The following is a 13651-nucleotide window of genomic DNA, read 5'->3' as shown; positions in this document are numbered from 1 at the left end:
CTGAGTTCCAGGTTTATCTCAGCTAGATAGTGGACTTAACTGTTCCACCAATAAACTCAACATGTCCAGATAAAAATTTATCTTATCTCTTTTTAAAACTTCCACTGTCATTCTTGGCTGAAAGCCAGTGTCATCTTTAATTCCTCCATCTGCCTTACCTCTTCCTGTGAGTCCTTACCAGGGCTGTTTGTTCTCTGCCGAATCTCTCTTGAACCATTGTTCTCCTTTGCCAGTGCCACTGCCATAGTCCATGGCAACACTTTTATTGGGGCCACCTGTAAAGGACTTCTATCTGGTCTCCTGGCGGTTTTGTTTTCTTTTTTGTTTAAATCAATTTTCCACCCTGGATTTAGAGTGATCTTTCAAAAATAAGTTCAATCATTGTTACCTTTTTTTTTTTCTTTTGAGACAGAGTCTCACTCTGTCGCCCAGGCTGGAGTGCAGTGGTACAATCTCAGCTCACTGCAGCTGTTAGGAATCTGCATTTTATTTATTTAGTTAGTTAGTTTTGAGGCAGAGTTTCTCTCTGTCACCCAGGCTGGAGTGTAGTGGCATGATCGTGGCTCACTACAACTTCCGTCTCCCCGGTTCAAGCGATTCTCCTGCCTCAGCCTCACGAGTAGCTGGGATTACAGGTACCAGGCCATTATGCCTGGCTAATTTTTGTATTTTTAGTAGAGATGGGGTTTCACCATGTTAGCCCAGGCTGGCCTCAAACTCCTGACCTCAGGTGATCCGCCCGCCTGGGCCTCCCAAAGTGCTGGAATTACCGGCATGAGCCACTGCACCTGGCTCATTGTCACCTTTTTAATAGATCCTTTTGCCTATACAATGCATTATAAATGTCTTGCCTTGTGTTTCAAGTCCTTAATGAAACTCATCCTTGAGTAGCTGTTAGTCTTCACCACTCTCCCACAGCTCCTTCCCCTTCATTCCTGTGTTTTTTTTTTTTTTTTTGCAGGTATATGGGAGAATGATATTTCTGTCTTCCAAGCCTTGATTTTTCCTTTGCTGAGCTTAGTGCATTCCTCCTGGCTCCACTTACTGTTTGCTAAACCAGGTTTTATCATCCTTCAGGTTTTCTTCAGCTTAGTTCGTCGTTTCCTTTTCCCTTTCCTGGCCTAGATTCTCCTGGTGCAGTCACTCTGTTTGAGTAGCATCATACATAACAGCTTTTCTCCTTCGTGGCAGTTCTCACACTTTTTGGTCTCAGGACTCTTTTGCACTCTTTTAACATTATTTAGGATTCTAGGGAGCTATTGTTTATGTGGGTGATATCTACAATATTTATTGGATTAGAAATGAAGGCTGAGAAATGAAGAAAAAATTATTTTAAAGTTACAATGATAAATTATAATTTTACATGTTAAGATGACATGTTAGCATAGTTATTTTTCACGAAAATCTTATTTTTCAAACCAGAAAAAAGCAAAAAGAATTGCATTGCTTTTCATTTTTTAAATGTCTGAATTAATAAAATATACCTGAATTCTCATGTCTGCCTCTACATTCAATCTGTTGTGATGTTAGACTTCATGTAGCCCCGGGAAAACTCCGCTATACCCTTGTGAGAGGATGAAAATGAACAAAACAAATGTTTTTGTATTATTGAGAAGATAGTTTTGACCTCGTACCTTCCCTGAAAAGGTCCCAGGAACCCCTCGGTGTCTCTGGACTGCACTTTGAGAACCACTGCTTTATGGCAATCACTTCTTATTTGCCTTTTTCCCTCTGACTATGTAGTGTGAGAGTAGGACCCAGATCCACCTTGCTCACTTCTGTGTCCCTGGTACCTGGGACATTGTTCTTTATGTAAAAGGTTCGCAGATATCTGTTGATTCACTTATTCAATCAATTACTCGGTTGGTTTGGTTCTCAAGAAATTGACACCAGGCACTAGAGACTCAGTCCATGTAAGTATAAGAAAATTGTAGCCTGTGGGCATTTCTTCTACCAATTTCTCTGGGGCATTTGGGTCTAATATTTTTCATATAACATCACAAGAGTATAATTCTCATTTTACCTTAGTTAATATTGAGGTAAAAGGAAGCATATAAATTAGTTTTTGTCATGGATTTTTGAATTAAGATGTACATATGTGGAATGATATGAATAAATGTCAACTATGTAATATTGCCTTACATTTGAAAAGTCTACTTGACTTGAAGGCATGAAAATGCATTGTCATGTTTATTTGTTGTCAAGGAAGTAGTAGTACAGGAAAATACACAGGAAATATTTATTCTTTGGGAATGATAGAGGAAAGAAAAAAGTAAAATAAAAATTAAGTACAAAAAGTTTTTTAAATTAAAAAATTTATTCTGGAAAGGTCATTAGGTAACAAATAGGAGACTTTAGTCTATGTTAAATGCTTTCTGGAAAAACTGACCACTTATTCAGTGTGGAATTGAAACGTACGTTTAAAATGGTGGCGAAGCAGGAAAAAAAGAAATAGCATGAGGCATAGCTTATTAATTATGTGTTGTCTGGTTTCCATGAAAGCCTTAATTAGAACGAAAAGGAAAAGATGTGCTTATTATTACAACTACCAAGTTCAGCATTTATGACCTGTCGTTATAAAACAGATCACCATGCTGTCTGACCCACCCTTGAAAATCGTGAAGTGCAAACACACTAATTATGTTCCTACTGAAATTCAGGTTCTTAACTTCAGGCTTCAGCTTAACCTGCTTTAGAGCACACATACTTTTTGCCACGATAATACTCATAGGACTAGAAACAACTAGGAGATGTTATTTTATTTTTTAAATCAGACTGAACTTCAGGCAGATTTCCTTATATTGTAAATTAGTGGCTTATTTATATGACCTTTATAGGGCATCTAATGATAGTGGGGTTTTTTTTCTTTTTCTTTTTTTTTTTTTGAGATGGAGTTTCGCTCTTGTTGCCCAGGCTGGAGTGCAATGGTGCGATCTCAGCTCACCGCAACCTCCACCGCCCAGGTTCAAGCAGTTCTCCTGCCTCAGCCTCCAGAGTAGTTGGGATTACAGGCATGTGCCACCATGCCTGGCTAATTTTGTATTTTTAGTAGAGATGGGATTTCTCCATGTCGGTCAGGCTGGTCTCAAGTTCCTGACCTGAGGTGATCCGCCCACCTTGGCCTCCCAAAGTGCTGAGATTATAGGCGTGAGCCACTGCGCGCAGCTGTGTTACTTATTTGATGTATTTTGGTGACATTTTGAATGGGGGCAAATGAGAAAAGGGCTCTGGCACTAAGCATTTATTAGATAACTCTTTTACAGGACAGTGTTTGGTAGTGAAGTTACTCTGCCCATGGCAGTGTGGCCATGCTGCAGCTTGACACCACTCCCTGTAATAGAGAATGGATTGTGCTGTGATTTTAACATTTCCCTTAAGAAAAGGGTGTTAGGTTATGATAAAACTTTCATACTGTCTTTGTGAGGTTTTGGTGAGTTAGTAAGTAGGCTTCCCTTTCATTAAGAAAAAGTCTTTAAATCTTTGTTTCTACTTGCAGAACATTTATTCCTTCTTTGTAAGAAGAACCAGGATAATTTGTTCATTTGTATAGTTGATCCTTGAACAGCTTGGAAGTTCGGGGCACTGACCCCCATGCAGTTGAAAGTCCACATATAACTTTTTGACTCCCCAAAAACTTGTCTGAGAGTTCCCTGTTGTCTGAAAGCCTTACTGATAGCATAAATAGTTGATTAACACATGTTTTGTATGTTATATGTATTATATATTGTATTCATGCAATAAAGTAGGCTAGAGAAAAAATAAGGAAGAGAAAATACATTTATGGTATGGTATTGTATTTATTGATATTGTAAGTTTACATCATCTGTTTACAAGATGATGTATGTCAGTCCGAAATGGTAGGTAACCACAGCTGCAGACCTCAATCTACAGTACATTTCAAGTAGTTCAACTTTTTCCTGTAATGTCATTACTTTTCTCTGCTTCTTGGGAGCACTTCCAGCATTACTAGTGGCACTTCATATGGGTCCCATGGTGTTATTCAAGGTTTATGGTTATTGCAGTAAACATGACTTGCTTACTGTGTATGTTATTGGTATCACAGGGTGTTATAAGTGGATAATTGTAGTGTCTGAGCCCAGTGTAATAGCAATAGGAGGTGACTTCAGAATTATTACGGCAGTACAGTATATACCGCAGTTAATTTTATGTAGTTGTGATTTGATATATCTTTATGTTTGCTTACAATTCTCTCAAATTTGAATGATGCTATTTATGTTCTGTGTGTGTGTTAGTTTTGATAAATTTTATCTTTTTAAAATTTGCATATGTTTTATGGTAGTAAATGACAAAGTAGACTAGTATTCACTTTTTTTTTTTTTTTTTTTTCCTGAGACGGAGTTTCACTCCGTCGCCCAGGCTGGAGTAGTGCAGGGGCGCGATCTCGACTCACTACATCCTCCGCCTCCTGGGTTTAAGCAGTTCTCCTGCCTCAGCCTCCCAAGTAGCTGAGATTACAGGCGCCCACCACCACGCCTGGCTAATTTTTTGTGTACTTTTAGTAGAGACGAGGTTTCACCATTTTGGCCAGGCCGATCTTGACGCCTGACCTCGTGATCCACCCACCCGTCTTGGCCTCCCAAAGTGCTGGAATTTACAGTTGTGAGCTACCGTGCCCGGCCAGTATTTACATGTTTTACACATTTATGCTGTATCTTTCTGTTAAATTTTTTTGATATTTCTAGGCTATGGTAGTTCATCTGTGAGGTTTTTTTTAATTGTTCCAAATGTTCAAAAATGTTTTCAATATATTTATTGAAAGAAAATCCAGGTATAAGTGGACTCATGCAGTTCAAATCCATGTTGTTCAAGGGCCAACTGTGTTTTATACATGTGATTTAACTATTACTTGTTTATTAACAAAGTGACACTGTAAACTCATTTCTGTAGCAGTATTTAAATTATATGTGCCCCAAACCTTGGCATATTATGGGATGAAATATTTTACTCCTTTTCTTCCTTTTAGCACAACATTCTGAAATTTTTTGGTTATTGTAATGATGTTGATCGGGAGTTGAGAAAATGCCTGAAGAATGAGGTAAGAAAAGTGTCAAAGGATGGATATGGTTGAACAATAGAACAGAACATTTTTGAATATTGTGTATTACTGCCATTATTGAATTTTCCCCAAATTTTAGTGTAACAGAAAATTGACTTTACATGTATGAACTTCCTCGGTTTAGGGGAAGAAATGAAAGCTTTTCTGGGGACAGTTTTAGAACATAGCTTTTTAGCCATGAACACAAATGAGGAAAACAACTTCCTTATGATGATTACTGTAGGTCATCTGGATGAATTTAATGGTTTAGGAAGTTGTATCTCTGGCCGGCAGAAAGACTTATATCAGTCACCTATTAGCTGATTGGTAGGTAACTAAAACTCTCAGGGCCTCAATTTCTATATATAAATTGAGGAGGCTAGAATTAGGCTGTTTTCAGCTTTAACATTTTGAATTTCTTTGTAGTTATGGTTTGTGTAAGCCACAGGGATCTAATTTGACTTGTTTTGGAACACTGTCATCTCCTGAACTTGATTTTAGGGCACGACTTGGACTTGGGCAAATAGCCACAGTACACAGTTCATTGTCTTTTTCCAGGCACTGCCAAATAAGCAGAGTGCATTTTAAACCTTTGAAAAGAAATTTGATTCAATTTCTGTTTCATACATCAGATTTTTTGTGTCCAGAACTTTTAAAAGTATATGATGGCTAAAATTTTGCCTTTCAGATACCATTTTTGTTATTTTTGAACTTTTTTTTTTTTGCATCATATTGAAAGATTTAAATATAATATTTGAAGTTGTCCAACATCTTTCTTTTGATTTTGTTTTCTGCTTAGGCTGTTTTTCCCTTCCTGGATTCCCTTTAAAGTGTGACATTCACCTTTACTGTTGGAAGAACTTTTTGGAGTACTCAGTGAAGAGTAATAGTTTGTTTCTTTTTTTCTTTTTTCTTTTGAGACAGGGTCTCGCTCTGTCACCTAAGCTGGAGTGCAGTAGGGTGATCGTAACTCACGGAAGCCTCAAACTCAAGTGATCCTCCCACCTCAGCCTCCTGAGTAGCTAGGACTACAGGTGCGTACCACCATGCCTGGTTAAGGTTTTACACATTTTTTGTAGAGATGAGAGTCTCACTGTTTTGGCCAGGCTGGTCTCAAACTGCTAACCTCAAGCAGTCCTCCCACCTTGGCCTCCCAAAGTGCTGGGACTACAGACATGAGTCACCATTCCCAGCCTTATTAGTGTTTTTAAATGATTTACTAAAAATTTTTGTCCTTTATATGAAAAAGCCAGTTTACATGAAAAATACACCTAGGGTGATGTTTCTTTAATAGTAAACTTGTGAGCTGGCATCTGTAATCCCAGCTATTCGGGAGGCTGAGGCAGGAGGATCCTTTGAGGTGAAAGGTTTGAGGCCACCTTGGGCAACATAGTGAGACCCTGTCTCAAAGAAATCTGTTAAAATTTAGCCAAGTGTGGTGGCACACACCTGTGATCCCAGCTACTTGGGAGGCTGAGGCAGGAGGATCACTTGAGCCCAGGAGTTCATGGCTGCAGTGAGCTATCTAGGTCGCCACAGTGCTTCAGTCTGGGTGACAGAGTGAGACCCTATCTCTAAAAAATAATATTGGTCGGGTGTGGTGGCCCACGCCTATAATCCCAGCATTCTGGGAGGCCAAGACAGGCGGATCACCTGAGGTCAGGAGTTTGAGACCAGCCTAGCCAACATGGTGAAACCCAGCTGTACTGAAAGTACAAAAAAATTAGCCAGGCATGGTGGCAGGCGCCTGTAGTTCCAGCTACTCGGGAGGCTGAGGCAGGAGAATAACTTGAGCCCGGGAGAGGGAGGTTGCGGTGAGCCCAGATCACATTACTGCATTCTAGCCTGGGTGACAGAGTGAGAGACTCTGTCTCTAAATAAATTTAAAAAAAATAAAATAAAAAATAAATAAATAAATAGCTTATGGAAAAATATAGCTCATATTATTTTATTCAGTATGGCTATTTGTTTTTTTACATACTTTCAGCTGTATAACATAGGTTTTTTTCATGTTTTTAAATTTTTTTCCCGTATAGTTCAGAAATTTTGCCACTGCTTTGTCAATTAGATCTTCATATGAAATTGTCTTCTCAGCTGGCCTGAGATCTGTCAGTGACTTTTTGGTAGACCGTTGGAGATATTTTTCTTATTTTGTCTGAGTTTGTTTTCCTATACATCTCATGTTTTCTCTTTGAATTCTTTTCTAAGTCCTCTGTGTAGTTATGTTACTTTATTCTCTAATTTGTAGATGTTTATTCTCTAATTTGTAGATGTTTTCCTGTCTGCTTGCCCATCACTAATCTCTGAGTCTGCACTCATGTATTTCTTCTCTACTCTTAATGCTTGCTTCAGATGCTTTCCTGCTACTGTTTGCTTCATGTGTCATCTGATTACTTCATTCCATGAAGCTTTTTTTTTTTTTTTTTTTTTTGCCAGAGTCTCACTCTGTCACCCAGGCTGGAGTGCAGTGGCGCGATCTCAGCCCACTGCAAGCTCCTCCTCCTGGGTTCCCGCCATTCTCCTGCCTCAGCCTCCTGAGTAACTGGGACTACAGGTGCCCACCACCACGCCCAGCTAATTTTTTGTATTTTTAGTAGAGACGGGGCTTCACCGTGTTAGCTAGGATGGTCTTGATCTTCTGAGCTTGTTATCCACCCGCCTTGGCCTCCCATAGTGCTGGGGTTACAGGCGTGAGGCACTGCGCCCAGCCTCCATGAAGCTTTTAAGTAGAAAAAGGGTATGGCCATTTCTTGTTGGGACTCCGCTGTGTCACTCCTTTTATTCTTTTTTTTTTTTCTTTTTTTTAGAGAGATGGAGTCTTGTTGTGTTGCCCAGGGTGGTCTCAGACTCCTGGGCTCAAGGAGTTCTCCCATCTTGGCCTCCCAAAGTTTTGGATTACAAGTGTGAGCCACTGCACCTGGCCTTTTGTTCTTCTTCTTGAAAAGAAACACTAATAGTACTTTTGTGGCATTCTCTTTTGTCCCTCTTAATTGTTTTGTTTGGTTTGGGGTTAATTGGCCTTTCATTCTGTCTGTATTGTTTGATTGAGTTTTGTGAGTAACTTCATATTCATCCTTTTCTCCCCTTTTATTCAGGGACCATCTTGACTTCCTTTGGAGATGTCTTAGCATATTTTAATGTAGACTATATTTTAATTTGCTCTGTAACTTATTTTATTGGCCTGCTACAAAGTATTACCTTCTGAAGAGTTTCCCTTAAGACCCTTCTCAACCTGATTGCTGGGGGCAATCCAGTAGACGTGATTAAAGGTAGATATGAAAACTTTTTCTCAGAGCAGGTATCCTTCCTTGTTCTAGAATAGCGTTTTTTGATTTTTTTCCCCAACAATTTTATGAGTAAATTTAATGTATGATAGATAAAATGAATGACTTTGAAGGGACCTGGTGCTTCATGTGTAATTTAAAGTAGCCTTTTTTTTTTTTTGAGACGAAGTCTGACTCTTGTCACCCAGGCTGGAGTGCTGTGGTGCGATCTCGGCTCACTGCAACCTCCTCCTTCTGGATTCAAGTGATTCTCCTGCCTCAGCCTCCTGAATAGCTGGAATTACAGGTGCATGCCACCATGCCGTGCTAATTTTTGTATTTTCAGTAGAGACGGGGTTTCACCATGTTGGCCAGGCTGGTCCCTAACTCCTGACCTCAGGTGATCTGCTCGCCTCGGCCTCCCAAAGTGCTGGGATTATAGGCATGAGTCACCGCACCCGGCCTGAAGTAGCCTTTTGACAAGGAAGTAATAAAAAGTTTGAAAACTACCATTCCAGAAGATATGTTAGAATCCTTCAATCAAAACTTTTGACCTAGAAAACTTCTTAAAGATTATCTAGCCCACCTCCTTATATTTGAAGTTACTGGTCCAGAAGAGTGAAGTAACTCAAAGTCATGAATCCCCTCATTACTCTCTCTTGGGTGGCGGGGTTTGTCCCTGATGAGCTCGGTATCACTAATCTTTAATTTCTGTGGCCTCGCTCTCCAGATCTTTGGCTCCTAAAAGATTCTGATGTTTAACTGTTCACATGTTTTCAGTTTTTTCTGTTTGAATTTACTTTTACCCTTTTCCCCTTCTGCCCAGGGGAAAACACACTCATTCACCTTTAAAGTGTGTTGGATTGGTGTATGTATTATAAGCATGTACATATATACATATAAAAACACTTTTAAGGTCCTCTGCTTTAAATGTAGGTTAACTATTTAAGAAAATCTAAGTGCCAGGCTTTGTGTCTCCTGTTACTTGTAATCTGCTGGCCAGATCAGAATACTAGGCTGAAAACCTCTTGAGGTGAAAACTGTGTTTATATGTAGCTGATTAAGAAACATAGGATTTGAGGAGTATCAGGTTTGATAACTGTTCGTGATGAAGAAACCTTGGGAAGTTGAGCTATGTATTTCCATATGAGTCAATAGGATAATATGGTTGCTAAGAGCTAGTTACTCTTGATAATGTCTAAAGAAATACAATGTGAGCTGGTCTAAGATGTAGGCCCACTGTAGTCTATGTCTGTCATTGTGACTGGAGCACTGTATTCAATTTTGGTTGTGATTTTTTTTTTTTGGTAAGGGGCATTAATGTTAAAGTGCTTTATGAAATAAAAGTCATTTTATAGGTTAGATATTAAAAGATGGAGGCTGTGTTCTGTGCAGCAGTTGTGGAAACTAGCAATGTTCAGCGCAAAAGGTAGTAAGTGGGTTATCTGTAATTAAATGTTTGAAAATTATAGCAGACAAGAAGAAATAAAAGGTGGTAGTTGACAAGGCAGCACTTTTGGTTTAAAATGAAAAACTTTGGAACGAGTAGAATTGTCCAACAGTTAGACAGGCTACCTCTCAAGGAGTTTACAGGGAAGCACTTTTGGTTTAAAATGAAAAACTTGGGAATGAGTAGAATTGTCCAACAGTTAGACAGGCTACCTCTCAAGGAAGTGAGCCTCTCCACTAGAGGTACTCAGCAGAAGTTAGAGGACTAGTTAGACTGTGAGCCCCTGGAGAACATGGACAGAATTTGCCCATCTTCAGTACTTATTTAATTCAAATTTGGGGAGGAAATTGATTGAGCAAACATTTGTGCATCTATTAGCATGTAGATGCTGTACTGTATTGAATGAAATTGTGCTAGATATGAGATATTCTGTAAGGTAACTATTTCCAATCTCAGATTTGGTTAAATAAAAGATAAGAATTTTGTCAGTAAGAACATGTTTAAAAAATTTAAACCCTGTTAACCTCAAAGAACATTTATATTTTGCAAATATTTCTAAATAGTAAACTGCTATAAATAGTGACATAATCTGCTGTTTCTTTTCTCCCCACCTTCTTTTATTTTTCAGTACATAGAAAACAGGACCAAGAGCAGGGAGCATGGCATTGCGATGCGAAAGAAACTTTTTAATCCTCCAGAGGAATCCGAAAAATAAATTGTATTTTCACTCGATGCCTTGGCTGAGAGAAGACCTAAAGACTCTGGGTTGATACCTGAAAGAATCCTGTCTTCTTTGGTCTCCATAATCCTTTGAATGGAAAGTGACCTGTGGGAGATTGAACCATGGAGAAATATGAAAACCCTGGATTCTGAGTATTTGTTGGGCAGGGCGTTTAGTACTGTCTCCCCTTCACCAGCAAACCTGAGTTCACCATGTTTATTCCCTTTGCCTACAACCAGTTAATATCTGAGTAACTTATCTCCTTCAATAAAATAATTTAAATAAGTTTTTTCTCCTTTCTCTTAGATTCTTCTGGCATTAGAGGAAAATGTTGCCATTAGGCTTTTTCTTTTTGACAACATGATGTTGAAGAATTCTGGGGAAATCCCAGCAGTGTTAACTATTTGAAAATGTTCCAACTTTATTGTTTTTAAAGAGTGATTTTCTAAATGATTAAAAAAAAATTTTTTTTTTGAGACATAGTGTTACTTTGCCGCCCAGGCTGGAGTGCAGTGGTGCGATCTCAGCTTACTGTAACCTCCACCTCCCGGATTCAAGTGATTCTCCAGCCTCAGCCTCTCTAGTAGCTGGGGCTACAGGCGCAGGCTACCATGCCTGGCTGGTTTTTGTATTTTTGGTAGAGACAGTTTTGCCATGTTGGCCAGGCTGATCTCAAATTCCTGAGCTTAGGTGATCCGCCCACTTCACCCTCCCAAAGTGTTGGGATTACAAGCGTGAGCCACTGTGCCCAGACTAAAAGATTAAATATTTACACTTAACATTGATAAAATTTCATCTGGTTAGGAATTGAGTCTTAGCAGACTTTGCTTTCCCATTTGGTTGAATGTGTCCACTCGAGGTGCCAGTTAACTCCTGGACATTAACCTTAGGCCAGTGTGTCTCCTCTCTGCTGAGTATAGGACTGTTCTTCCCGTGCCCAATTCTAGCAGTCATTTCACCAGTGTTCCTTCTGCCAAGTGTTTCTGAGACCTGTGACAATCTGGAAGTCAGCAGCTTCCAGCTGCAGTCACAGCAGGGGCTTGATCTTCTTGTCAGGTGTCAGGGAACAGACTCAGCTGTGAGCTCCTTCTAGTGGAGTTCTGTGTATAATATCCAGCATGAGGCCTTGTTGGTGTCGATGTTTAATAAGTGACTTCCCCATCACAGGAGGTATTCAAGAAGCTGGACTTTCGCTCAGTACGTCGATTACAGAGCATAACAGACAGTCAGTGAAAGGATGGGGAAAGAACCAGAATTAATTCTGAAGTACCTTCCAAGACAAAGTGTATGAATATTTATTCAGTCCCCCTAGTGTCAGGCAGTAGAAATACAGAAATGAGACATTTTGCCTTTAGAATCTTGTAGTTAACTGAAAAGTTGACTTTTAGTCACCTGTAATCATCAAAGTGCCATGATTAGGTAGGTGTCATAGAAGACAGAGGACTTTCATGTTCAGTCTTCATGAAGAAGGAGCTATTTAGCAAAGATGACCTTTGACAAATGAGTGAAAATGGGATACATTCTGAGGCGTACTTTAAGGCATTTAGCATGACTAGAATATGGGAGCTTAGAGTGGAGGAAGATCATAGCTTTGAAATCTGTTGGAATTTTATTTTCAGTGCTGTGATGACCAGTTGCAGGTTTTAATATGGTGATTAGGGATTTGGGTAGAGGAGTTAGTTGGAAGGCTGATATATTTCAATTTGTATTTTAGTAAGTTTTTTTGGTTATAGTTTGGGGGATAAATTGGAGGGGAAGGAAGATAACGCCCAGGGAGACCAATTAGGTTTTTGTCCTAACTTGAGTGAGAAATGAGGGCCTGGATGAAAGATGTGGCTTTGGGGATTAAGAGGAGTGACGATTCAAGCATTGAGTCAGCATGACTGACTAGGTGTAGGGTTTAAGGAAGTGTCTAGGATGTCTCAGGCATTTGATTTGTGCCTGCTTGGGAGGGAGTACTGGGGAGGTGAAGTGTGTGTGGAGGATCCAGGGGAAGAGGGCTTCCGGGTTGCTGCTGGGTATTTAGGTCTGCAGCTTGTTAGAGTCACCTGGATTAGAACAGAATTGGGAGATGTCAGCATGCAGATGCCATCAAAGGCCCTGTAGGCCAATGTCAGTAGCTGACCATAAGAGCAGGATGAAACTTTGGAAATTCATTTTTAAAAATTTTATAAGTAATATATGAGTACATTTTTATGGGATATTCAAACCACCTACTGTTTCTAGGTCTTACTCTCTTGTGTTGCAGCTGTTGCTGATCCCTGTAGAGTAAAGTACACACTGAAGGCTATGGCAGTGATCTACCTTTCCAGCTTCCTCTAGGAAGGGAGTTTGACAAATAAAATGCTAGTGAACTGGAGCACAATGAGTAAGGGGGAGGGTGGCATGAGCTGAGGACACAGGTGGGCAGGGCCAGAACACACAGGCCTTGGACATCACCTCAGGGAACTTGCATGTTATTTGGAGCGTAATGGAAAACCATTAGAAAGTTTTAGGGAGTGGTTATGATTTCATTTATTTATATTTTATAAAGATCTTTCTGGTTATTCGGTGAATAGTTATGGTTAAACCAGTTCAACCCAGTGACAGTACCTGTCACATAGAGTTACTGTGAGGATTGGTTGAGATGTATGTGATAGATTATCTGGCACAAAGTAAGGGCCCCCTCAATATTGTTTTTCTCTCAAGTGCACCCAAATTGGGGTATTGGAAACACTTCCTCCCTAGTTTGGTGGAAGGCACCAAATCACTAGGGCTGATACCGTTTGAGTGGGGCCCCAGCTGATGGGGCAGGGGGTAAAGGGGTGAGGGGCTTAATATGAGGCAGAAGGAAGGGCCAGGCCTCTAGAACTCATCCCAAGCCGGCCCCATTCTCTGGCTCACTGTACATCCTGCCTTTCCATAGAGGAAGGCAGTCCCAGGGGTGGCTGCATCTTATTCCATGCTTTACATCTCATCAGCCTTGCTGACTTTCCCCAGCCTGCTGTAGATCAGAGTGAAATCTGTTTCTCCTGTCTAGAGCAAGCACACTTTTTCCTGAGGATTTCCAAATATTTTAAATTCCCATATGCAGTGGAAGCCGAAGAAGCTGGAGGGAGAGTGGGGTTGGGAGGTGCAGAGGTTCCATGTCTTCTTGCCTTTATGAAGCTTCTGGCATTGTG

At 40.0% G+C, this 13651-nt stretch overlaps 1 protein-coding gene across 6 annotated transcripts in view; it reads left to right on the top strand.

Annotated features, from left to right (window-relative positions):
* Window positions 1–10775, top strand: part of CMC2 (C-X9-C motif containing 2) — a 43967-nt gene extending 33192 nt beyond the window's left edge. For 5 of the 6 annotated variants that reach the window (XM_024349962.3, XM_003952896.5, XM_063797861.1 and 2 more), the window contains 2 exons: window positions 4985–5056; window positions 10398–10775. In XM_024349962.3, the coding sequence (XP_024205730.1) occupies window positions 4985–5056; window positions 10398–10484 (159 nt within the window). In that variant the 3' untranslated portion in view covers window positions 10485–10775. Of the gene's footprint in view, window positions 1–4984; window positions 5057–5980; window positions 6091–10397 lie in introns of all 6 variants that reach the window. The other variant, XM_009431291.5, reaches the window with a different exon arrangement.
* Window positions 10776–13651: the final 2876 nt, after the last annotated feature.

Source organism: Pan troglodytes, chromosome 18 (assembly GCF_028858775.2).
Source record: "Pan troglodytes isolate AG18354 chromosome 18, NHGRI_mPanTro3-v2.0_pri, whole genome shotgun sequence".
In the NCBI taxonomy this organism is placed as follows: Eukaryota; Metazoa; Chordata; class Mammalia; order Primates; family Hominidae; genus Pan; species Pan troglodytes.
This window is presented reverse-complemented; position numbering and strand designations above follow the sequence as displayed.